Below are 24,409 nucleotides of genomic sequence, written 5' to 3'. Positions count from 1 at the left end.
TTGGGTCATTGCATTATTGATCAACTGCATGCCGAATGCGTTGCCATCCAAAGTTTTCCGGAGTGTGAGGCTTACTTATGCATGCCAACTACTTGCCACGACACCAGAGGGAACCACTGGCTGCCAGAGGGGTTCGGGATTCGATCGGGGTGCTTAGTTAATTTATGCGAGAATCACGCAGACCCTGACTGACTGACTGACAGCCAAAATGACAAAGTGGCAGACCGACAGACCGACAGACCGACGGACGAGACAATGCCCGGAAACGGATGGAGCCCCCAAACAATGGCAACCAAAGACGAGCTGCAATTGAATTCGGAATGCTAAATGGGGAATGTTTTTGGGGGACGAAGCCAGAGACGCAGCCACAGAGATTGCCATTCAAATTCTAATAACCAAATGTGTGCAATGTGCCAAACAGACGAACAATACTCTGCCCCAAAATATAATGAATACACACATGGTACGAAAAAAGTTTAGAAAATGAATAAAAAGTACTCTTTTTAATAGGAATAGTTTCGTGTTTAATGTGTAAAATTCATAGCACACCATATCCAATTAAAAGTAATATGAGAGCAAAAGCTTTCCAGCTGCGAGAGTTCAGTAACCCCTTCGTAGTTAACCGACCCATCAGGAGGGTATGAAAATCGATGTAACTAGCGTTGGTAATTTGCCACAATTATCAACTAAATGCCACTTTACGTTCGCGTTCTCCAAAGTCAGTATAACAACAACAGCAACAACACAAAGGCGACGTCACATGGCCAAAGTGGGTGTGGCTCAGCTCCTCAACTTACTGCCCGCCCACCATATGCACCCGCCCCCAAACCTTAACCCATGTGGGAAAAGTGCTGCAGGCCAGCTGGAAAGGTTACTCTGGTTCATTCACTCCAAACGGCCATAGATCGAATATGACACGAAACTTATGGTCTATCAATTATTGAGAGGCACCATAAAAAATGGAGAAAAAAACGGAAATAGTTTAAGTGCCTGCAGCCGCAAAACGCTTTCTTCGTTCTTATTATAAATATTGTAAACATCGATTGAGTTTCAGCGGCGAGGAATGCAATCGATGTGTCTAAAAGCGGTACGTAATTATTTTCACACCTTTTTCGTTTTTCCACTCTTAGCACCTGAATCATTCATGAGTTTTGTTCCCTCAAGGGGTTGGGTTGGGTGAACACATATGTGATGTGGTGTGCCATGTGGTGTGGTTAGCACTTTAAACGTTGGGAAATTGCGGAAAATGGCCAGCACAACGCGATTGTAAGTGACCTAGGACAGGTCAGCAATAAAGGAATTATTCAGCGCACAAGTGTGCAAACAAATCACAATTAATTAAAAGCTAATGATAATGCTGATGCTGTACTTAAGAAAACCCGTTTGTTAGTTAATTTATACTTAATGTTAGTAAGATACATTAAAAATATGAAATGTTCAAATATTATCTCTAAGCCATTTAATTTACACTCACTTAAAGTAACAATGCGTTAAAGAGCAACATCGTTTAACAACTGATTGTAAATGCCCTTATCATCATAAAAATGTACATGATTTGCTTGAGATACTTTCAATTTCCCGAACACTGAAAACCACAATAGGTGCAATAAACAATTTTCAGCTTCACTAAGTTGGCTGCTTTCTGTTGCATTTTTGCACATTTTAGTGCAGCCATAAGGAAGTTCATAATAAACTCGAGATTTCCCGCAGTTTCCCCCAGCTTTATAGCAACATAATATAATTTGCTCAATCTGACGATTTTACAAATCTCCAGCAACTTCACATGTTTTTTTTTTTGGGTGTTTGCACTTGAAGCATAATTGGTGAGGTTATGACGTGGCCTTTATGAGGTAATTAGCTGACATATAACACCAACCATATAAGCTGTGTGTGTGGGTTGGGTTGATGAGCTCCCACTTTGCCGCATGTGTGACTACCGATCGCCAAATGACTCAGTGCATAAAATTTGAGCCTTTTTTGTATAAGCTTTAAATATTTATTTAATATTATTTGCGAGCTATTGTTCCAATTGAGCGAACAACGCCGCCGTCTAAACTTGAATTTAACGACCAACCGTGTGACACATTCCTCTTATTATTTATTGTTTTTATTATTTGAACATATATTCCACACATATTCCATGTCGCCGCACAATTCGTTAATGACCCATATATCATATGACCCGCTCAGTCTCGGCCACAACTCGATTTTTCTCAATTTTTCCCCTTTTATTACCCCGCCACCTTTCAAGCATTTCTGCGGCTTCAGATTGGCTTCGACTTCATGGTTAGAAAAGCAATTTGCCAATGCCATTCGATTGATTGCATAAGGTATTGATGCCATAAGCCGATCGAATCCATCAAAATCACTCGCTGTCGTTTCAGAATCCTCAAGAGGGTTCAAAATATATCTATATATATAATACCATTCATCAGGAGAAGCTTTTATCAAAAATAAATAAATATTACCACATCTACAGTGATAAAGTGTGTCAAGAAGCACCGCAACAGTTCATAAATATTCAGGACAAATTTTATAATAAACCCAAATGTGTAATAAATTAAACCACACTAGGCTGACGCAAATTGTTTTATTTCTGAAACGCCCAGTTTGATGTGTGTTATAAATAAATGTGAAATGTCTTCAGCTTGTTCCCGCCCTCTGGAAATCAAAATCAAAACCAAAACCGAAACCAAAGAAACTGGCATTTATCCGCAAGAGAATGGACACATCGGTGGTGGTTTGGGCCCGGTCGAAAGCGATTTAAACGACATTTTCCAAGAGTCAACAAAAAAGCGAACGACACCACGTTGAGTTAATAGCCCGGCGCACCCAGAATCGAGAAACTTAAAGTGTGTTCGCCGCTGGAGAGTGTAAGGCAATCCAATAAAATTAACCAGCAACTGACACTATCTCACTGGGCAGGAAAGGAATGGCGCTCTTGGAGGAACACACTCCTGCTCTCCCCATAATAAATCCAAATTGGACGCTGCGTGTGGTCCGAAAAGCCAGCAGGATGTGGAGACCAACAACAGCAGCACCTCCCAACTTGTTTAGCCGCCCATTTCTCATTTTAATTGCATTTTGCTGGCCAACATTTTAGTTTACAGTGTGCAGTGTGCGAGTGCTACAACAGCATAGACAGAATTCCGTTCTGGAATATTTGATAATTAAGTTGCGATGGCTTGTAAATGCGTTATCTATTTCAATTAAATTAAGGGATGTGAGATCATAGAGTTATTGGAATTTCAGTCAATTCATTTCAGTTGATCTATCTATTAGATACTTTTGAGTTAAAAGACAAAAGATAAAAACTGATATATTTCTAGAAAACCCAGCAAAGCAATATGTATTCAAGCTACAATGAAAATTCTATTAATCGCAGAACACGGTTCGTTTCGTGGGAAACGCACTGTATATCCATAAAATGAAAATTATGATCTGTTAGAGCGTGCTCGGACTTATGAATACTTGGCACTTGTTTACTTTCGAGTATAAATGTGAGATACATAGGCACACAGACAACGATCTATATGTAGGCATAATGCCACAAGATATAAACAATGAAAGCCTTTTGTTTATATCACGCAGCCACAAAATGAAGAATTCCTCAGATATATTCCATTTTTTAATTGCCAAAGGCCAAATAAGTATAAGTAGGTTGAAATTTTCCGACATTCCTTAGTTTCTATATCATGGGGATTCAAGAGCCAGTGAAATGGGAATTACCCAATTGATGAGTCAGTTTTAATGCATATGTAAGTCATTTAAAATCTATAAACTGGAAAAGCGGAAAGTTACAAAATAGTATCAAATTATCAGTAACAGTTTTAAGCACTCAAGGATTAACAGGTGGAGAAAGTTTTCAAAGCTAAACTTCTTGCTTTAAAGTGATTACAAATATTGGGAAAACATTCTGCACAAACAAAAGGGCTCTCAAAGTATTTCGTCTTTCAATTATAATTTCTCGTTAACGGAAGAAGATTACACAAATCGGTTTAAATACTTTGTTGCCAAGTACGGGCCAAGTCAAAAGCCAAAGTTGCTCGGCTCCTACGTTGGAATTAAGCTCGAGCAGAAGTCGCAACCACAACCACCGACCTCCCAAGCCCCACCTAGCCCCACCAAAACCCCACCAATACCCCAAAAACCACCCGCAACCCTGCGGCTCAACCACAAACTGTGTCAAGTGACTCGCTGTGAAGCTGCCACTCTCGGCTGCTTTGCTACTCTGAAACCGCTGGCCCGGTCTCCTTTTAGTTAAAGTTCAGCATTGGCAAAGTTTTTATGTTAATACGCAAACTATAAACCACTTTCCTCGTATTTATTAATGAGAATATGAGCATCATCTGCCGGAATTCGTGTCAAGCGGGCACTCAGCCACTTAAATACTCAGGCAGTCCGGTCAGGCAGCTCCAATTCCATAATTGTCGCAAAAGTGGCTGAAAATCGTTGAAAAGTTTTTTCAACTTATGTTTTTTGGCAACGAACTTTGGCGAAAGAAACCCGAAAATAGATATAATGAAACCTTTCACTTTCGAATTGCGGCTTTCATCCACTGAGTCATCCGATAATCACATTTGCAGTTTGCCGGCACGAGACCAAACAACTAGATAAATCCAATTTCGAGCAGAGATTGGCCGGAGATCTTTGGATGACCGACCCTCACCGCTATCGTATCGAATCGAATCGATTCACACTTTTGGCTTAATCAATGTGTTTTGTATTTGCATTTTTATCTCGATCTCATTCCCCACTTGGGCTAACCACTTTGGCCAACATCCGATCATACGCATACGTAATACAAAGGTGAGTCTGTCTGAATGGGATTACCGCATAGGAAGGGTTCGTTAATGGGTTAATTGAGGACCGATTTGCTACCTGGGCTCGATAAACCATCACACACATTATTTTATAGAGCCCAACGTGATGGCTTTATCAGCCATTTGTAGCCAATATTGTTGGATAGTAAGTGAATGGGCGTGTTACTGCCAACACGCCATTATATTTTTGTTGGCTCAACTCTTTTACATCACTGTCTAAAAAGTAGCAAGGCATTGTTATGCATCTGATATATTATTTTGTTCATTAACACAATCGTATGAATATGAAGTATTTGAAAAACTTTCAGCATCAATGCGTTGGCTACCACCGCCTGATGTGAAAATGCCATAATAAAAGTCAATTAATAATCATGTTTTGATAAACTATTCATTAAGTTACATCATATACGAAAAATATTTTCACCAGACTTGTATCTATAGCGTAAGGGGTTCTTCTTTATCTAATAGATTGCACTATCACAGCCCATCAAATGTTTTACATTAAGTTAGATTAGATTACATTCTGTGGCCTGTTGTATAGATTCCAGTTTACATTATCTTCTAAATCTTTCGCTAATGCCAAAGCTGTATGTATCTGGTGGCCCGGTTAAAGCCAAAATGAAATGCTGGGTCAACAGCTTGTAATGCATGGCAACAAAGGCTGGGAACCGCACACGAATCTCCCTAACATGGTCAGCATTTCATGGCCAACGGAGGAAACCACTCCAGGTTGAGCAACTTTCAATGTTTTCATTCTCTCGGTGCCTAAAAACCTGCCCCACCAACGCCTAACTCTGCTCTTAGCCATTCTGCTTTTCTAGACGACGTACTTTGTATGCTAATAAATTGCACTTTTATGAACAGCTTTCGATGGGAGGCACTATCTACAGCTGGGCGCTAGTGCATACAGTAGAGCCTCCATACACACAACTTCCCTTCCGTTGAATGATCAAGAGTACTGATAGTTTACTGAAATGTGTAAGGGTCTCCAGTTTCGTTCAACAAAATCGAGCATATGCAACTTAATAGTGTAAAAAATGTTTAATTTGAAGAATATATTTATTATGTTAGAAAATTCCAGCTTTAGTTACCAATTCAGCATAAACCGAAACGTAGGAAATCGATCTACTCTGCAAAGCTAGGAATCGTCTATAGGAGATTTCCCTGTACCGGAGGAGCACATGCACATCGCAGGCGGGGTGAAGGTACAACTGTGGGTCTGGAGGCGAACGATTTATGCAGCTGACATCCGTAGCTCGTTTGGCCTGTCTGCTTTTGGCCAGCATGGAACCTGGAACCTGGAGCATGGAGCATGGAACTTGGAAGTTGGGGGAGCGGAAGTTTTCGCCAACTTGCACGTTGTTTGCGGCTGTTATTGCAGTTGCTGCCGTCTTTGGCGTTGTTGTAGTGCTTGTAGAGCCTGTAGTTGTTGTAGTTGTAGTTGTTGCTGGTGCACCCGTTCGTGTTGCCGCTGTTTGCGGTGATACGGTCGCCGTTGTTGGTGTTGCTGCTAAACTCCACTTGGGCGCAGGTTGCCCGGACGAGTCAACAAACTTGACGTTGACATGCCTGGACAATGTCGTGGTACTCCAAGTTTCAACGCCACTTCCATGCCAGCACCTTCGCATTCGCCATCGCCATCGCCTTGGACGCGAGTGCAAACAAAAAACGGAGGGGGGCGGAAATGAAAAATGGAAAATCCAGTGCAAGCAGAAGCAGTTCGACCAACACACTGACTGGATGAGTCAACGGTCGGGAAAAGCTGGACAGGACAGGATGGCGGCCACAGCAGAAATAGCAACAACAATGAATGTCGAGGAAATGAATTTTGCATTGTTTGGTTTTGGGCTTGCAACTGATTGGCAATGGATATAAAACACTTTGATTGACGACCTGGCTTTTAGTTTCTAGATCTTATGATATGATGGCAAGTATTGTAGGAATAATCAATGGCTTTCAAGTGCTCCAACGCCATGGAATACTGGATAATTGATTGGAATCTAACGACTTTGTAAGGAGAAACTAACCACAATGTGGAAAACTGTGCTTAATCCCCACCTGACTTGATCGCACACACACACACATACTTGGTCACTTGGCTGCTGGTTGATGCTGACATACATCGAATTTAATTGACTTTCCTGCTGCACTTTTCCATCGACCCTAATGACCAGGAGATTTGCCAGCTGTGGGCATTAACACGCCACCAGCTCAACTCAACTCAAATCGACACTCGACTTGGCTCGGGATCGCGGTTAATGCGCTTAGAGGAGAATGCCACCGCTACCACCAACATCAACACCACCATCACCATCAGATGCAGGGGAGGGCGCATCTGGGATCTCCCCGCCTTCTCCTCCGGTTGCACTAGAGAATTTGGGTCGAGGCCCGGCTTCTGGTCTCTGAAGGGGGCTCTCCATCAGCCAAGGGGGAAAATTCGTTTGGAGGAATTTGGGTCAGAGCGCGGCGAACGCAACAGGAAATCGATTGGTTTGGGTTTTAGTTTAGGTTTTCGGTTCAATTTCGGTCTAGCCGCAACAAAACAGTTAAGAAACTCGAGTGCTTAACCACTTTCTTTTCCCTACTCTTATCTTCTTTTTTTTTCATGTATTCGTGTTTTTTTTTCCGAGGCAAACTGATTGCTGAGGTGATTCCCCCGCCCACAACAAGCACTAAACTCCCACAGTGACACACCTCCACACCCGCAGACCTGAATCATCGGTCATGGCCAAAAGCACAGCTGCTGACTCGTCGCCGGTAATCTCGATGATGCACAGATGGCGTTGGGACAGCGGAAAGCAACAGCAACAGCAACAGCAGCAGCAGCAGCAACAGCAGTGCCAGCAGCACTGACACCGTAATAAAGTAAATCCCATTAAAATTGCACCCAGAATCAATTCGAAAAGCTATCAGCATAAATTGGTATACCCTGGAAAAATTAGGAACAAGTGGGGTATATTATATAAAACATATGTAGGTTTTATATAGCCAATATAAATTATATGGTAACCAGGTAAACTTAATTGTTATTTGCACTTGTAAGCTATAAAATATCTCTTTGCCAAATGGCTGAATTTAATTCTTAACCTTTTGCTAGAGGATATCTGTGAAATGGCTGAATTTAATTCTTAACCTTTTGCTAGAGGATATCTGTAAGTTGAGCAATCGAATTCCATTCGAACAAAGAGCGAACCATTCCGTTGACATAATATTTCGGCATGAACAATAAAGATAAAAAATATTGCCACTGAATGCAGTGAAATAGCCAACGGAAAAGAATTCAATTTATCAAACACACAGACACCAATGTAGATGCAGATGCAGGTACAGATGCTGCTCAGATACAGATACAGATACAGATACACACGAAATGATACATGTGATGCTGTGACGATGATGCTCTAGATATTGTTTGGGTTTCGTGCAAAATAAAAGAACGACAGCAGATGAGCAGAAAAAAAAAAAGTTCAAGGCTAACTTTTCGTGGGCAAACACGCGCTACAGCGAAAAAAAACAAAAATTCAGCCAACTGCTGTCGCTTGTCGCGCTATAAATTCTACTTATAGATACAGATACTCGACCCCGCCGCACCCCGCACCTTTAACAGCTGGCTCGATCGGCAGGCAGAGATACAAATTGGACCTGGGAAATATGTCACTGACAACATTGGCCGCATCTCTTCGGCTATTTTGGTTGGCTTTAGATTAATTTGTAGTAAAAACATTGGCGCAGTTTATAAATTACATGAAAGCGATGAGGAAAACATTCCTGCATGTTTATCAGAAATCAAAATACCGCACAGCCATTTCACATTTATTTATAAACAAAGAGCTCGACACTTAAAATACAATTAGACCTGGGCAAAAAAAAATATAAAAAAAATGAAAAACAAATGGGAAAGGAAAGAAAGCGTCACATAATGGAGCCAATACCATCGATCAATCCATCAACCGACATGTTCCACTTCCTTGGGAACATGAAAAACATGAAATTTCCTGGTGTAAAAATAAATCGAAGCGAACCGCAAATAACAAATAACACAAATAACACAAGCAACACACAAACATCAAATTAACCGAACCTATCCCAAGTGCATTTTTATTGCGTACGCCGACCCCCGGCCAAATAAATGATTTGTAAATGGCTGAAATGCAATTCAATTTTCAGGTAACCAATAAAAACCACCAAAACGCGCAAGTAAAAACCATTGTAGATAAGCGCCGTAAATGGAGAAAGGGAAAGGATTAGTGCCACTCAAATTTATGATTTGTTTTCTACCGATAAGGCAGGCAAACAGTTTGGAAAATGTTTCCTTAAAAGTGTCCTGCTGATAAGGGCACTCCAAATAATATTGTATGTTAATAAAGATAAGCTAGGGTAAACCTAATAAAATCTAGCCCTCATAGAGTTTCAATTACTTTCAGTAAATTTCACATATTCTTAAGATCCTTAGATAAGAATTTGAGTCATATAAAAATAAAGCATAGAAAGTTTCAAGTTGCTTTATTTTAGTTCACATTTGGAAAAGAATTTTAATTACAAAAGTACAGATCATAGAAAGTTTCAAGTTGGTTTATTTTAGTTCACATTTGGAAAAGAATTCCAATTACACAAGTTCAACAAAGAAATTGTTTAAGAACCAATCCAATTAATGGAGTGCAAAACCCTCTAGTTTTATGAGAATATTAAGTTAATTGCTGCGCATAACAGAAGATAAGGATACGAGTATTGTAATTCACCTCCCACCGCCGCATTGTTAATCGGAATGGAAAAAGTTTCATTCAGCCGTAGCTTCCATGAAAGTAAATTAACAGTGTGGCAATTTCTGTATCTCTGCATTGGCACACACAACTTTTCCGCAACCCTCAGACAAATCAGGCAAATTAAAACGAGATACACAGCAAGCCAGCAAACTTTGCCAAGGATAATTTGCTACGCCTCGAACTTGAATGCATTTCAAACCCTGACATTGCCACCAAGTAGATGAGTGCATGAGTGTGTGTGTGCTTGCCCTCATTATTCCCTTTTCTGATTTGATTTGAATTTGATTGCTCTGACGGGTCAAGCGGAGCCGGATGAATCAGCCATCAGCCGGGTCGGATGGGATCGGATTGGGTCGCCGGTTCAGACGGGTCACGTACGACTGGCGACCGCAAGGAAGACTTGCGCTAATGCCGCGTGAGCCCTAATCAAAGTCTGGATATGCTCTACGTGCCGCATTCGGCCGTAGATAAAATCAACATAAAGATACAATTTGCGCAGTCGGAGGGAAAACAGGGAAACAGGGAAATAGGAAATGTGACGACACATTTTGGAAGTGCAGTGGCATAACTACAAATTACATTTACTTTCATCTGCAATTAGCCAGAATGACATTTTTAATTAGCCAACTGGAAAATATGCCGTCTTCACTGGCTTTTTTTAACCTCTGGTGAAAGTTTCACCCCCTTCTTCGCCTCTCGCCTCTCGGTCGAAAAGTTCAAAGTTGGTGACTGAAAAATTCCCAATTTGCTTGCTTAGCTTCAGTTTCTAATTATAAGCCAGCCAAGCGAGCGCATAATTATAAACAAACAAAGCAAAACAAAGACGAAAAACTCAAACCCAAACTCAAAATGTATCCCGAAGATAAAACAGAAGCGGCATCAGCGGTTTATGACCTTTCGAACAGACAAAAAAGACCCAACAAATGTGAGGAGGTGTGAGGTGCCAAAAGAAGGCGAGAGGAGCCCATTTGGCCTTGGCCATCAAATATTTAGTAAACACTTTCCAACCGCCTGATGGTCCTTCTGCACAGCGAGAAATAACACCGAAGTTGTATATCACTTCTGTTTTTTCTACACAAACAAAACAGCGAAATCATATGCATCTTGCTTCAGATTAAAAGTTCATTTTAAATGTATTTCATAGATTGACAACTTGTCTTACACGGATTTTTCACTGCTCACTTGCTTAAACTTTATTTGGAAGTGGGAGTGTTCAGGGTCTTTGGCTACTTATATATTAATGCCCGTCTACTTGACCAGTTTATCGCCTTGAGAGCTCTTAAAATACACAAATGCGATTAAACTCGGCCAAAAAAGTGCGCCGTGCCCCGGCTAATTTCTAATTTGTGCTACGCAGTGGGGCGTCTCTGTCCCAATTATAGATTAATCTTTGTCCAGAGTCAACATCTGAGCCAAAGTGGGCACAGTCTGACTCATCCGCATGCAAATAGGCCGCTAATTCTTATCAGCCAGACCAGAAGTAGCCCCCAGCATGGCAGCCAGATGAGATGGGGCATTACTCATCTTGGGTTCGGGGTTACTGGGCCAAAGGCATGGCACAAGACGTGTGGATTGAACGAAAGCACGCAAAACAATGCCCCAAAAGAAACGGGTTTATTTGCGGATCGCCACTCAGAGATAGAAGCTTTATCAACAGAGATTGCGAAATTATCAACTCTATAATGTACGCATCACTGGCGGGGCTCATAATACATATTTCAAATTTCACAATACTTTTGGATTACAAAGTCATACAGTCTCTGGCATTCATTGAAAATAGACCCTTGATCTTAGGTTACATTGAAAAATTACGAGTTGCTTCCTACATTATTTCATACTTCTTCATGTGTCTCACTTTAATTTCAAACCTTCCATCTTATCTCTAACATAATATTGGGTAAGGTTGGGATTTAATTGCGGTCAGATTTACTATCACGGTTTTGTTTTTTAACACATATTTGGTTAGCGGGGTCAAGATCATAAACCTTTTTTTATGTATGTATTCCAGGAATTTTAGATTATTAATACCCTGCTCAGCAAGTTCGCAAAAACATGAAATCGATTTATCGCCTTAAATCAATCTCTTTTATATTGCATTTAAATACTTTTTCGATTTCTTAAGCCGAGGCGAGTAAATAACTATAAGCACTGCCAGCGGCAACAACAATACCTGTTAAATAACAGTTAGCGCAGTTGTTGCCTTTGTTAACTAAAAATAGGAACAAAACAAAACCCAATCGAACGGAAACCCAGGCACGAAACCAAATTGGCAGAAAATCAACAATAAGCTGTAAACAAACTGCTGATTTGTATTATCTTTTTTCAGGTATCAGAAACTTCTAACCTTTACGTTCAGTACTTTTGGCCAACAGTAATGATACGGTATGTTCTAGTCTAAACATGTCGAAAATACAAATAATTTATATTTTGTTCAGCTATTTTTATGTAATCAATGTATAGCTATGGGAAATACACTAGTTAAATAACAGTTACCACTCTTGTTACCTCAGTTGGCATTTTTGTGTGTTTTATTTTCACAAAGCGAAATAAAAGAAGGCAAAACAAAACAAATTGGCAAGCTACTGGGTATCTACTGTCACTACCTCGCATTTTGTATGTACATACATGAGTGAAATTTGTTTACACTCACCTTGGGATGCAATTGGGCGGCGTTCGGTCCACTTCCCAGGCGGCGAATAGCTTCATGGGCACCGGTTTCTGGCCAGTGGTCATCCCTGCTCCGGCGGACAAGCCGGCCGTGCCGGAGATGCCACCAGATCCGGAGACACCTCCTCCTCCGCCGGAGCCACCGCCTCCTCCGCCGCCTTGGAGATTGAGTGAACCGCCTCCGGCTCCGCTGCCGCCGGTGCCGCTGATTACGGCAAATTTATCCACCAGCTTGGACGACTTATCGACCATCTTCATGTTGTTTCTTTGCTGCTTCTCTTCACAAGGTATTTTTATTTTCGTGTACACGAGGTGTGTTCTAAACTGTTGTTTATGTACTTGGGTTGCACATTATTTCGATGCAAACTGGGGAATATATGTCGACCAGGCACATAATTTATCTGATTTTCTGATAGTTTTCACAATTCAATATTTCGAAAGTTTTTGTCGATTTTCTGGGTTATCCCGCCAATACATACATACAAACTCACACACACGCACGGACACACACGCACGTTGGGGAAGGGCGTGCCGCCGCCTTAAAAAAAGAAACGAAAAGCTGTAGTATACACAGTGAAAAACGAGGGGTGGTTGGTGGGGGTGTGTGTTTTTTTCTTCTTCCTCTTGTTCTTTCTTTCTTGTTGTTGTGATGGGGCGCGCGCTGCAACTGCACTCGCACTCGCACTGAATCAATATGTATGTACGCGCTGCGAATCTGTTGCGGATTAGACAGCTCCTCCTCTTCGGCTGCTGTCGACTAGCAATCGGAATAGGATTTGGATTCGGTACGGACTCGGAAGCTGCTGCTGCTTGGGCTGCAGCTTTGGAACGCGTCGAAAGTGCCGCGAAAGAACCGTCATGCTCCAGAGTAAAAGTGCGAATGTCGCGTTATAAATCTGGCCCCCGTTCAGCTGCCTTACTCTCACTCTCTCGCTCTAGCTCTCTCTCTCTCTGTCGCCCTCTCTGTGTCTCGCCCCAACAATAACAATGTGTGCAAATGCTATGCGCACACACACACATTGACTAAATTTTCGCAAATCCCCACTTCTGTGTACGCGTGTGTAGGTGTGTGTGTGTGCGCGCACTTTATGCTTTGCTCTCTCTTGCGCGCATAAACAAAAAAGAAAACGCCACGAATTTCGGGGAGTAGGCAAAAGGCGGCACTTGCTCTCTTTCTCTTCGGCACTCGCGCGCGTTTTTATCGCGATTCGATCACAGATGAAATTGATTTGGTTATTATTTACGATTGGAGCGGTTTTCATCAAATATTTATGAGTATCGGCACGTTTTATTGGGCAAAATGTTGCGGAGCAGCGACGTCGCAGCTTCCGCTTTTTGCGATGGGGAGCGGAGCAGTGTGGCCAGATCGGATTCCTTGAAAATATCAACTGGGCGGAACAGGAAAAAACATATATACCAACGGTGTGTTTCAATATATCATAAACACAAGATTATAAATATTTAGGAGGATATGTTTTTACTTTTAAAGTATTTGAATTTAAATTTTGAATGCTAGCCTACTTCCAACACTGACCCTTTTATAGTTCTCAAGGGTGGACGCCAGCATTTAAATTCAGTTATGTAAAATGTAGATGTAGATTACCTTAGTTTAGTATTTTAATGTAGCGTTTTTTCCTGCACTGTTAACACGGTCACATTGCCAGCCTTTGTAAAAAAAATTACTTTGTTTACCATAGGCCGGCAGCAATTTATAAACAATGGCAGACGCGTGGGACATAAAGTCGCTTAAGACAAAGCGGAACACGCTTCGCGAGAAGCTGGAAAAGCGCAAGAAGGAGCGCATCGAGATCCTTTCGGACATTCAGGAGGATCTGACGAATCCGAAAAAGGAACTTGGTGAGCACCGGCAATGGCAACAAGTTGGAACCACAAACACGAATATATTTCTGCCTTTTCAGTCGAGGCTGACCTGGAGGTACAAAAGGAGGTGCTGCAGACGCTCAGTTCCTGCTCTCTGGCCCTGCCCATCGTATCCACGCAGGTGGTGGAAAAGATAGCCGGCAGCAGCCTGGAGATGGTGAACTTTATACTTGGAAAACTGGCCAACCAGGGTGCCATTGTGATCAGGAACGTGACCATCGGCACAGAGGCTGGCTGCGAAATCATCTCTGTGCAGCCCAAGGAGCTAAAGGAGATCCTGGAGGACACCAACGATACGTGTCAGCAAAAGGAGGAGGAGGCCAAGAGGAAGTGTGGGTCCCGCATAAACTACTACTTTCTTTGTAAGACAAAATAATTTGTTGTTGATTTTACAGTGGAAGTCGAGGATGGTGATCAGCCGCAAGAGAAGACAATCAAACTGGAAACCAATGCAGTACGGAAAGAGTCCACAAGTCTGGATGCTCCGGACGACATTATGATGCTGCTGTCAATGCCTTCCACCCGCGAAAAGCAGAGTAAGCAGGTGGGTGAGGAGATACTTGAGCTGCTAACCAAGCCCACAGCCAAAGAGCGATCCGTGGCTGAGAAGTTCAAGTCCCACGGGGGAGCACAGGTCATGGAGTTTTGCTCCCACGGCACAAAAGTCGAGTGCCTAAAGGCCCAACAAGCCACCGCCGAGATGGCGGCCAAGAAGAAACAAGAACGAAGAGACGAGAAGGAGCTTCACCCGGATGTTGATGCGGGCGAAAGCGTTACCGGGAAAGTACCCAAGACAGAAACTGCAGCGGAGGATGGTGAAATCATCGCGGAAGCTATAAACAATTGCGAGGCCGAGTCGCAGGAATCCACCGATGGCAGTGATACTTCCGGCAGTGAGACAACAGACAAGTGTACCAAACTGCATTTCAAAAAGATCATCCAGGCTCACACAGACGAATCTCTGGGGGACTGCAGCTTTCTTAACACCTGCTTTCACATGGCCACCTGCAAGTACGTGCACTATGAGGTGGACACCCTGCCGCATATAAACACAAACAAGCCGACGGATGTGAAAACCAAATTGAGCCTCAAGCGCAGCGTAGACTCCAGTTGCACGCTCTATCCGCCGCAATGGATTCAATGCGACCTGCGGTTCTTGGACATGACGGTGCTGGGAAAGTTTGCTGTGGTGATGGCCGATCCTCCTTGGGATATCCACATGGAACTGCCCTACGGCACAATGTCGGACGATGAAATGAGAGCTCTGGGCGTGCCGGCTCTTCAGGATGACGGCTTGATCTTTCTATGGGTCACAGGACGAGCCATGGAACTTGGCCGCGATTGCCTCAAGTTGTGGGGCTATGAGCGCGTGGACGAACTCATCTGGGTAAAGACCAACCAACTGCAGCGGATTATTCGCACTGGACGTACGGGTCACTGGCTAAACCATGGCAAAGAGCACTGCTTGGTGGGCATGAAGGGCAATCCCACAAACCTGAACCGAGGACTCGATTGTGATGTGATTGTGGCGGAGGTGCGGGCCACCTCTCACAAGCCGGATGAGATTTATGGCATTATCGAGCGTCTTAGCCCGGGCACCCGAAAGATCGAGCTCTTTGGGCGTCCGCACAACATCCAACCGAACTGGATAACCCTGGGAAACCAATTGGATGGCATACGACTGGTCGATCCGGAGCTTATTACGCAGTTCCAGAAGCGATATCCAGATGGCAACTGTATGTCGCCTGCTTCTGCCAATGCAGCGTCGATCAATGGAATACAAAAGTAGGATTAACATAGTATTTGCTGTATGATTTGAGACCTCGACAAGCCAGAGTCGTGTACAGACTCAATTATAGTAAGATAAATTATTATTAAAGCTTTTACAAACCGAATGACTTATGTGGAACATTTAATAATGATTGAGGCGGTAGCCAGCCAAACTCATCATGCAGATTGAAATAAACTTGTCCTTTTGGGAAAATAAAATGACTAAAACATCGAGTGCCATTAAATATTGCTATATGCCAATCCACACATATAGATAGATTTATTGCTCATACTAGGGTCTTTGCGCGTATTTACAAAAGTGCGATATCACCTAACCCGGTGATTCTCTAGATGTAGTATATATTGGTTTATATAGAACGCAGTACGTGTACATATCACTATCAGCTATGCACGATATTGGTTGTTTCGTTACTCGATTATGCTGGTAACAATACCTTATTTGACTTATCAGAGAGTACATGGTTTAAGTAAGTTAATATACGAATAGAAATGCAACATACGCAATGTGCTCCACTGGCCACTGCTCCAGCCCGATTCCTGCGAGTGAACTTGGCAAGTGTATTTACAAGTCAGGAATGCGAGCATCGGCGTGTGTCCCTTTCATGGTTTGCTTTAGTTTTCGTAACAATAAATTTGGATTTACAGTACCAAGCAAGTAAATAATAAATAAGTTACATGAATTTGTCCAACATTAACGTGTCTGTGGTAATTGTGTGTTAAGCCCGTCCTCTTAACCTAGTGGGTTCATCTAGCGGGTGTGGGCTCCGGCAGCACTTATCGTTTTCAGGACTATAAATCCCAGCATGGTAGCTGCAGCCACGCCCAGTCCCGCCTTCCACCACAGCTTGGGGTCCTCCGTCATCAGGCCGAATTGCCTCAGGTGGCTGCTTGTGAGAAAAGGGAATTGAATTAGAATTGATAAACCAGAGGCAGGATTTTAAAAGGTATCGTAACGATAAAACTAAGAACTACAGGAAGCTGCCGCACACCACATTAATCAAGCGGTTATGGATGGGAATCTGTGCGCCCCAAGGAAGTAGTACGGGCACCGTGGCAGATGGAACAACAAATATAAGGCTGACATTAGTAACAAGTTCAGTTTAATTGGTAACACTTACGCCGACTCCCACAGCTGTACCAACCTGTGCTTGTAGAACAGTATCCAGGCGGCCTGGAAGCGACTGCATATCCGCGAAGCCGTCGACGTGTACAAACATCAAACAACACAGAAAACAGACACCAACCATCACACAAAAAAAAAGGGTAGAAGAGAAGATAATAAGATAAGTAACCATTAATCCCGAATGTTAGATGCAATCTAAAACTACTATAAAGTGAAATACTTGAAAGGCTTGGTGCTTTAAAAGTATTTCACTGCTTTTGGCTAGCCGTATTAGCTTACAAAAGAAGCACCCAACAGTGGATCACAAAAGGTGTACTCACGGAAACGCTGCCATCGTGGCCAGCTTGGTATACAGTTCTTTTTTGTTGGTTTTTAGGCTGAAGAGATGCGGAGGTAGCAGCTTGTACTTGTCACAGAATTCCGACGGCTGCATAAGGTAGTCCTGCCGACGCTCGTCCATGTCGCACTTGGTGCCGACTATCATCACTGGAATCTTGCTCTCCGCATAATACTTGATGTAGATGCGGGCCACATACTCAAAGGAACGGGGATTGGATGAGTCGTAGACCAGGCAGGCAACATCGCAATTGACTTCTTGTGGCTGGAGGGGATCGAGTGCGTGCCTAACATCGATGTCGCGCAGGATGAGATGCTTTTCCTGGCCATACACCTGCACAGAGTTGATGCAATGAACCACATTCGTTTTAAACTCCTTTCCGATTAGTTTGTGCATATCCTCCACTAGGAAACCCCTGCACATTCCAGTCTTTCCTGAACCCTTTGGTCCAATCACATGACACTTGTACACGGACCTACTGCTTTGGCGCTTGGCCAAATCGATGCGACGCTCTCGAGTTACGTGAATGGCCGCCAACTGGCTGTCGTTTTCATGAACATTGAAGCCCAAATAGGCCAGATACTCCATTGTTTTGACCACATCGATCAGCGTCATCAGTGTCCACCGACAGAGCCACCCGTGCAGTGTCACCCATCCAGTAGTCTCGTTGATCGGGCAGGACTTGCGAATGTCGGTAGAGTAGGACCATGGTGCAGACGGGCATGTGCTGAAGAGCATCTTGTGCTCCTCAGGTGATAAGGCTCCGTCGCCATCGCGATCATAGCGCTCAAACACAGCAATCAAGAACTGCTGACCACGGTGCGAGAGTTCTGTGCTGCTGCCAGGCGGTATTTTCAGCGGTGGCCTAAGATACTCGTGGCACATCTCCAACTGGTCGTTGTAGCCAAAGCGCCGTAACACCGCCCAGGTCGTCTCGTTCCTCCCCCGCTGAATGAAAAGGCAGTGTAGGAAGAGGAAGCCCTTTAGGGTGACCGCATCGTTGTATATGCCATCGGGCACATTTTTCTGTATAACGGCCTTCACCTCATCAAGGATTTGCGGCTGCAGGGGTGTGTTGAAACAGCGTCGCTGGAATAAATTCAGCTCGTAGTCGTTCAAAAGATTGTCCCCGTCAATGTCACAGATCTTGAAGATGCGCACCAGCGACTTCTTGCAGGCGGATGTAAGCTGAAAATTAGGAGTTTTTTAGTTTTATTATGGCGCAATGATATAGATGCGACCTATGATCTACAATGGAGGCACTTACCTCCTGTTCTTCCATCATATACAGGGGTGAAGTCGGGTGCAGCACAGCCTTCTGGGCGTAGTAAAACATCTCGGAGATGTTGTGCAGTGTCTTGGCAGAGCACTCCACGCAGCTCTCAATCTCAGGGTAGTCTTCCATGATGGCCAGCACGCTGTCCATGGTGGAATACTCAATGAGGTCTATCTTGTTACCCACCAAAACGATTGGCTTGCGAATGGGTTCCCGTTGAACATCTCCTTCCGCCTCCGCTTCGGCATCACCCTCGCCGTCCAGGGAGGGATTGCATTTGGCCCGGATAAGCGGCAGCCAGTGAGAGGTAATCCGATCCAATGTGTCGTCATCGTCCACGGCGTAAACTATGCACACCACGTGCGCCTTGTTAATTTCGGCGGCCAGGGCATCCTCCGACTGCTCCAAGGCAGAGAAGTCAACGATGCTGGTGGGTACCTGTTCGGGCGTCACGTTTGCCGGAATGGTGATCTCCTCGGCCCGAGGAGGCACCTCCTCCGGATACTCCTCGCTGACCAGAGACAGAATCAGCGACGTCTTCCCCACCCTGGCGTCGCCCACGAGCAGTATCCTTACATTCTTGCGCTGCGACGCCGTGTACTGTCCCATTCCGACTGCTCTCCAAGTGAGATGTGCCGCTCCTGTTCTCGTGCTCTCCTGGACAGAGATCGCTGGCGCTTTTAGCCGAAATTCCCAGATTTTGTTATGCAAAAACGCAAAAAAAACAACCCAGAGAGTGATGGGGATGGCAGTTGGTGTACCAAGGTCGATATATCGCAACCCAGCTGCCAGGGCTGCCACACCGGGCGACCGCAAAACAATGCGATGTTCTTCCCCTATTTTTTCGGCAATTGTGTTTAAATTCTAAGAATTTAACAATTCTAAAATGTGTTGTCTATCAGTAGCTTGAAATTGATCAAGTAATTTTAATTTTGCCATTTAAAAACAACGAATCCGAAAATGTCTGGCAACTTTACTGACAGCTGAATCTGTTGGAGATGCCAAGATTGCGTTTTTCCTTTGAAGCAGCTAACCGTTAAGGATGGTTTTAAGGAGACAACAAGTTTACACTTAAAAAATGGATATAGAGTAAATGAAGACTATAAAAAGAACATTAAATCGAACTTAACTCAATTAAAACTGACTCAATATTGCACATTGTTGAAAATCTTCCTACCCATATTTTAGGCGTTACATCCCACCACTTAAACTTTGAAATTGGTTATTTTTCTGGCTTCATAACTATTTCCGCCAGATTTGGTAATCGATAGTTGGGCAGCACTGGCTGGGACTCCAGAGCTTAGCTTCAATTTTCAACGTCGGGAGAGTTGTAAGTGCGGAGAAAAAATCAGTACTCTCGGATATCAGCAAAATGAGCACTGGCTCGAACGACGTACAACAATAATATTCGAGAATTTGTTTGTTTTTTGTGCGGCATCGATACCAACGCGTGCCACGGCCAACCTATTTGGCTTAAAGGATAACTTCCCAGTGCAACTTTCACGGGGCTAGGGCAAGGAGAGCGGGGGGCCGGAGTGCTGGACGCGCAGACAGCGCGGAATCGATATCGATGGTACGCACTAAAAACCAGTCGTCCTCCTCCAGCGCCAGCAGCAGCAGCACCAAATCGCCAATAAAGTCCAGCAGCGCGACAGGATCATCCGGCGGTGGCGTCGGTGGTCGCCAGTCCACGCACCGCTCGTCGAGCGCCTCAAACGTTGCTGCCGTTGTCGCCGGCGGTTCATCTGCCGCCGGTGGAGGCTCCTCATCGAATCGCCGTAGTCCGGGCAGCTCACCCGACGGCGACGACGACACCACCACCACAGATGACCTGACCCCCACTACGTGCTCCCCACGCAGCGGCCACCATCATACGTACGGCGGCTACTCGTCCTCTGTGCACAAGCAGAACCTCTACGTCGTCTCGTTCCCCATCATCTTTCTGTTTAACGTTCTGCGCTCGCTGATTTATCAGCTGTTTTGTATTTTTCGCTACCTTTACGGTGCCAGCACAAAAGTGATTTACCGTCCGCATCGACGCGACTGTAATATTGAAATCGTGGTGCAGAATTCCTCCAAGGAGCAACAGCAGTCGTTGAACCATCCTTCGGAGCTAAATCGTGACAGCGACGGCCAGGAGCAGCAGTTATCCAACCAGCCCCAGCGTTTCAGACCCATTCAACCGTTGGAGATGGCCGCAAATCGTCCGGGAGGAGGGTATTCACCTGGTCCAGGCGATCCCTTGCTGGCCAAGCAGAAGCATCACCATCGACGCGCCTTCGAGTACATCTCCAAGGCGCTCAAAATTGATGAGGAGAACGAAGGTGAGTGACAGCGTCGGGGGTGGCAGCTCCAGTTCGAGTTCGAGTGCTCAATGCTCAATGAGTCATCGCCCGCTGGCCGCTTTTGTTGTCTGTCGAGTGTGAGAATCAATAAGCCAGAACGCGCGCACAATGGATGCCCCAAATGTCAGCAGGAGAAGGGGTTGTCTGCCTTGATGGACATTTATTGAGTGGTAGTCCTTCAAATATTTCATTTTTATATATTGAAACTATTTATTAGAGGAAAGCGAACATGACGGGCTATGTAAACGTTATTAAATATTATTATATCATTATTCCAGGTCACAAAGAGCTGGCAATTGAGCTCTACCGGAAGGGTATCAAGGAGCTGGAGGATGGCATAGCTGTCGATTGCTGGAGCGGACGTGGTGATGTCTGGGATCGGGCCCAGCGCCTGCATGACAAGATGCAGACAAACCTTTCGATGGCGCGGGATCGTCTCCATTTTCTAGGTGAGTGAGCGGTCAAACTTCCTATACCCCTTAAACATAGTTTTTGTTTACCTCATTTTTTGTTTATTTCATTTTGCACGTTTACCCCGCTTTTTTGTTGTCCCCTCCGTTTTGTCCATACGCACGTGTTCATCCGGCGCGCAGCTCTGCGTGAGCAGGATTTGCAAATGCAGCGCCTCTCCTTAAAGGAGAAGCAGAATGAGCAGGCGCCAAGCAAACCGCAGAGGACCAGGGAGCCCATGCTGGCGGGAATGACCAACGAACCAATGAAGCTAAGGGTGCGCAGTAGTGGCTACGGGCCCAAGGCCACCACCGGTGCCCAACCCACTGGTAAGTTCCTCACCAGCTAACGCGCACCCAACAAGATCCTCACACGCCAGCGCAAAGCGAGCAAAAGCAGATCGATCAGTCAATCCCTATCACCTCACATGGCACTTGATTTTCTTACAATTTTTTATTTCGATTGGCCAAATTGTAACCTTAAAAGGAGTAGACTCTTCAAGATTATGCTTCTCTGATTGTGCTTTTTTCTTTCACAGCATCTGGCCGAAAACTAACGATTGGATCCAAACGACCCGTCAACTTGGCCGTAGCCAACAAATCACAAACGCTGCCCCGCAACCTTGGCTCCAAAACATCCGTAGGCGCAGTCCAAAGGCAACCAGCCAAGACGGCTGCAACGCCTCCCGCCGTTCGGCGCCAATTTGTGAGTATCTGATAAGCAAACCAAATTTGTAAATGTTTATATTGCATTTGGCAAATACTACTCGGATAGTAATTAAAATACTAATTACACTAAATGCTGCATATTACAGTCTTCTGGGCGCAATACGCCGCCTCAGCGCTCGCGGACTCCCATAAACAACAACGGACCCAGTGGCAGTGGCGCCAGCACTCCGGTGGTGAGTGTGAAAGGAGTGGAGCAGAAGCTAGTGCAGCTTATACTCGACGAGATCGTCGAGGGTGGGGCCAAAGTAGAGTGGACTGACATTGCCGGTCAGGATGTGGCCAAGCAGGCTCTTCAGGAAATGGTCATTCTACCCTCCGTCCGACCGGAACTCTTTACGGGTAAGTTGGTTATTCTGCGACCAACAACCGTCACCATAACCATTCCTTCTTCCTTTGTTAGGACTTCGTGCACCGGCCAAGGGTTTATTGCTGTTTGGTCCTCCCGGAAATGGCAAGACCCTGCTGGCACGCGCTGTGGCTACTGAGTGTAGTGCTACCTTCCTGAACATTTCGGCTGCCTCGCTGACCAGCAAGTACGTGGGGGATGGTGAGAAACTGGTGAGGGCACTATTTGCCGTGGCTCGTCACATGCAGCCCTCCATTATTTTCATCGACGAGGTGGACTCGTTGCTCTCGGAGCGAAGCAGCAGCGAACATGAAGCATCGCGTCGCCTGAAGACCGAGTTTCTGGTGGAGTTCGATGGGCTGCCTGGAAATCCGGACGGAGATAGAATCGTGGTGCTGGCCGCCACCAATCGGCCGCAGGAATTGGACGAGGCCGCCCTGCGTCGTTTTACAAAGCGCGTTTACGTCTCACTGCCCGACGAGCAGACCCGCGAGCTGCTCCTCAATCGACTGCTGCAGAAGCAAGGCAGTCCGTTGGATACCGAGGCGTTGCGCCGCCTGGCAAAGATCACGGACGGATACTCGGGCTCCGACTTAACGGCCCTGGCCAAGGACGCCGCATTGGAACCCATTCGAGAGTTGAATGTTGAGCAAGTGAAGTGTCTGGACATCAGTGCAATGCGTGCGATTACAGAGCAGGACTTTCACAGTTCGCTTAAGCGCATCCGGCGCTCGGTGGCGCCACAAAGCCTCAACTCGTACGAGAAGTGGTCGCAAGATTATGGCGACATTACCATCTAGTCTGTTCTAGCCAGTGATCCTGCCCTCCTCCATTAAACCAATGTGGAGCAGCTGTGATGTGAGTCTCAGAACGCAACCCATTCTCGTTGCACTAGTTTTGATTATGTGACCCATGTTTCTCGCCCATAAGGTTCTAATCAATCAGTAGAGTTTTCGTTTCACAAACATTGTTACATTTGTATTTACCAGTGAATTATTGAATATGATTTGTTTCCCATCTATTTCTTGTGTTTTAGCCTAAGAATATTGTATTTTTTCGTCGTTTCTCCACCATGTCCATGTGGTGCGACATTTGTCATGCAGCTCCATTATCGTTATACTCATTTAACATAATATATTTTTAAGAATATCTGTACTTTTCAATGGAGTTGCTAGAATAGTAGACTCGCCCTATTTTTGTTTATGACAGTAATTGCTTTATAAACTAGTTTTTTTGAAACATTCCGTAGCTATTTTTTGTAAGACAGGCGGCCCAAGAAGTTCACAACTACTTCCATTGTATCCTTGAACTATAGAGCATATTTTTGTTGTACATTGAGTGCCCATCCACAAGCTACATGTAATCTAGAAGTAAGCGTAGACCTAAGACCGATGATATACTTATACACACCCACAAAGATACATTTACCAGCGCAGAATCGTATTTAAGTTTTAATAGTTATCACTGTCCGTATGGTTAGTCTAGTTTAGTTCATTTGTTTCAATCTATGTACCTACAGCCATAAATACAATCGTCTCCGATTCACCTATACTATTAGTAACACACCCAAAAAATGATGTACCTAGCAGGTGCGTATGGATCTGGTGTTATCAGATCGATCAGATACATCTACACCCGCGCACATGCCCGCGTCGCTTATCGCGACACATTGAACCAGCTTCTACGCAGCTCGCCCACCCGGAATTTGAGTTCTATGACTAGTTACTAAACACAGATCCAAAACTACATGCATATACAACTATATACATAAACAAAATCTATAGAGTACGCTAAATAAAATCGATTTCAAAAAACATCAACTTCATCCTTTATCTAAAATAATGTCATGCCCAAAAAAAACTATATAATTGGAAGTCAT

General features: G+C 44.5%; 4 protein-coding genes and 1 long non-coding RNA gene across 11 annotated transcripts in view; 2 read left to right on the top strand and 3 right to left on the bottom strand.

Annotated features, from left to right (window-relative positions):
* LOC6538795 (phosphofurin acidic cluster sorting protein 2) overlaps positions 1-13,628 on the bottom strand; it is a 33,932-nt gene extending 20,304 nt beyond the window's left edge. Inside the window, exons 1-2 of one of the 4 annotated variants that reach the window (XM_015193554.3) lie at positions 13,498-13,628; positions 12,237-12,791 (exon numbers count right to left, since the gene is read on the bottom strand). In XM_015193554.3, coding sequence (XP_015049040.1) covers positions 12,237-12,511 — 275 coding nt within the window. In that variant the 5' untranslated portion in view covers positions 12,512-12,791; positions 13,498-13,628. Of the gene's footprint in view, positions 1-12,236; positions 13,150-13,497 lie in introns of those variants that run through there. The other 3 variants (XM_002099272.4, XM_039376771.2, XM_039376772.2) reach the window with 3 other exon arrangements.
* On the bottom strand, positions 6,273-12,230 carry LOC120322031. The gene is made up of 2 exons (XR_005561790.2): positions 7,957-12,230; positions 6,273-7,910 (listed from the first exon to the last, which is right to left on the bottom strand). It is a non-coding gene; the product is annotated as an uncharacterized LOC120322031 (long non-coding RNA).
* A 281-nt stretch (positions 13,629-13,909) lies between the features above and the next one.
* LOC6538794 (N6-adenosine-methyltransferase MT-A70-like protein) lies at positions 13,910-16,132 on the top strand. The gene is made up of 3 exons (XM_002099271.4): positions 13,910-14,110; positions 14,173-14,466; positions 14,530-16,132. Exons 1-3 carry the CDS (start codon positions 13,972-13,974, stop codon positions 15,921-15,923), a joined length of 1,827 nt encoding a protein of 608 aa, XP_002099307.1. The 5' UTR covers positions 13,910-13,971; the 3' UTR covers positions 15,924-16,132.
* Positions 16,133-16,139: 7 nt separating this feature from the next.
* LOC6538793 (mitochondrial Rho GTPase) lies at positions 16,140-19,575 on the bottom strand. 3 transcript variants are annotated; one of them, XM_015193552.2, is made up of 4 exons: positions 18,653-19,575; positions 17,369-18,573; positions 17,068-17,106; positions 16,140-16,809 (listed from the first exon to the last, which is right to left on the bottom strand). In XM_015193552.2, exons 1-4 carry the CDS (start codon positions 19,268-19,270, stop codon positions 16,674-16,676), a joined length of 1,998 nt encoding a protein of 665 aa, XP_015049038.1. In that variant the 5' UTR covers positions 19,271-19,575; the 3' UTR covers positions 16,140-16,673. The 3 variants fall into 3 exon arrangements, with proteins under 3 accessions (XP_015049038.1, XP_002099306.1, XP_015049039.1); XM_002099270.3 differs by having other exon boundaries at positions 17,044-17,106; positions 18,653-19,573; XM_015193553.2 differs by lacking the exon at positions 17,068-17,106.
* A 372-nt stretch (positions 19,576-19,947) lies between these two features.
* On the top strand, positions 19,948-24,079 carry LOC6538792 (spastin). 2 transcript variants are annotated; one of them, XM_002099269.4, is made up of 6 exons: positions 19,948-20,985; positions 21,285-21,455; positions 21,600-21,785; positions 21,995-22,161; positions 22,271-22,523; positions 22,585-24,079. In XM_002099269.4, the coding sequence occupies exons 1-6, from the start codon at positions 20,232-20,234 to the stop codon at positions 23,328-23,330; spliced, it is 2,277 nt and encodes a 758-aa protein (XP_002099305.1). In that variant the 5' UTR covers positions 19,948-20,231; the 3' UTR covers positions 23,331-24,079. The 2 variants fall into 2 exon arrangements, with proteins under 2 accessions (XP_002099305.1, XP_039232713.1); XM_039376779.2 differs by lacking the exon at positions 21,600-21,785 and having other exon boundaries at positions 19,949-20,985.
* The last annotated feature ends 330 nt before the right edge of the window (positions 24,080-24,409 follow it).

This window comes from Drosophila yakuba, chromosome 3R (genome assembly GCF_016746365.2).
Source record: "Drosophila yakuba strain Tai18E2 chromosome 3R, Prin_Dyak_Tai18E2_2.1, whole genome shotgun sequence".
In the NCBI taxonomy this organism is placed as follows: Eukaryota; Metazoa; Arthropoda; class Insecta; order Diptera; family Drosophilidae; genus Drosophila; species Drosophila yakuba.
This window is presented reverse-complemented; position numbering and strand designations above follow the sequence as displayed.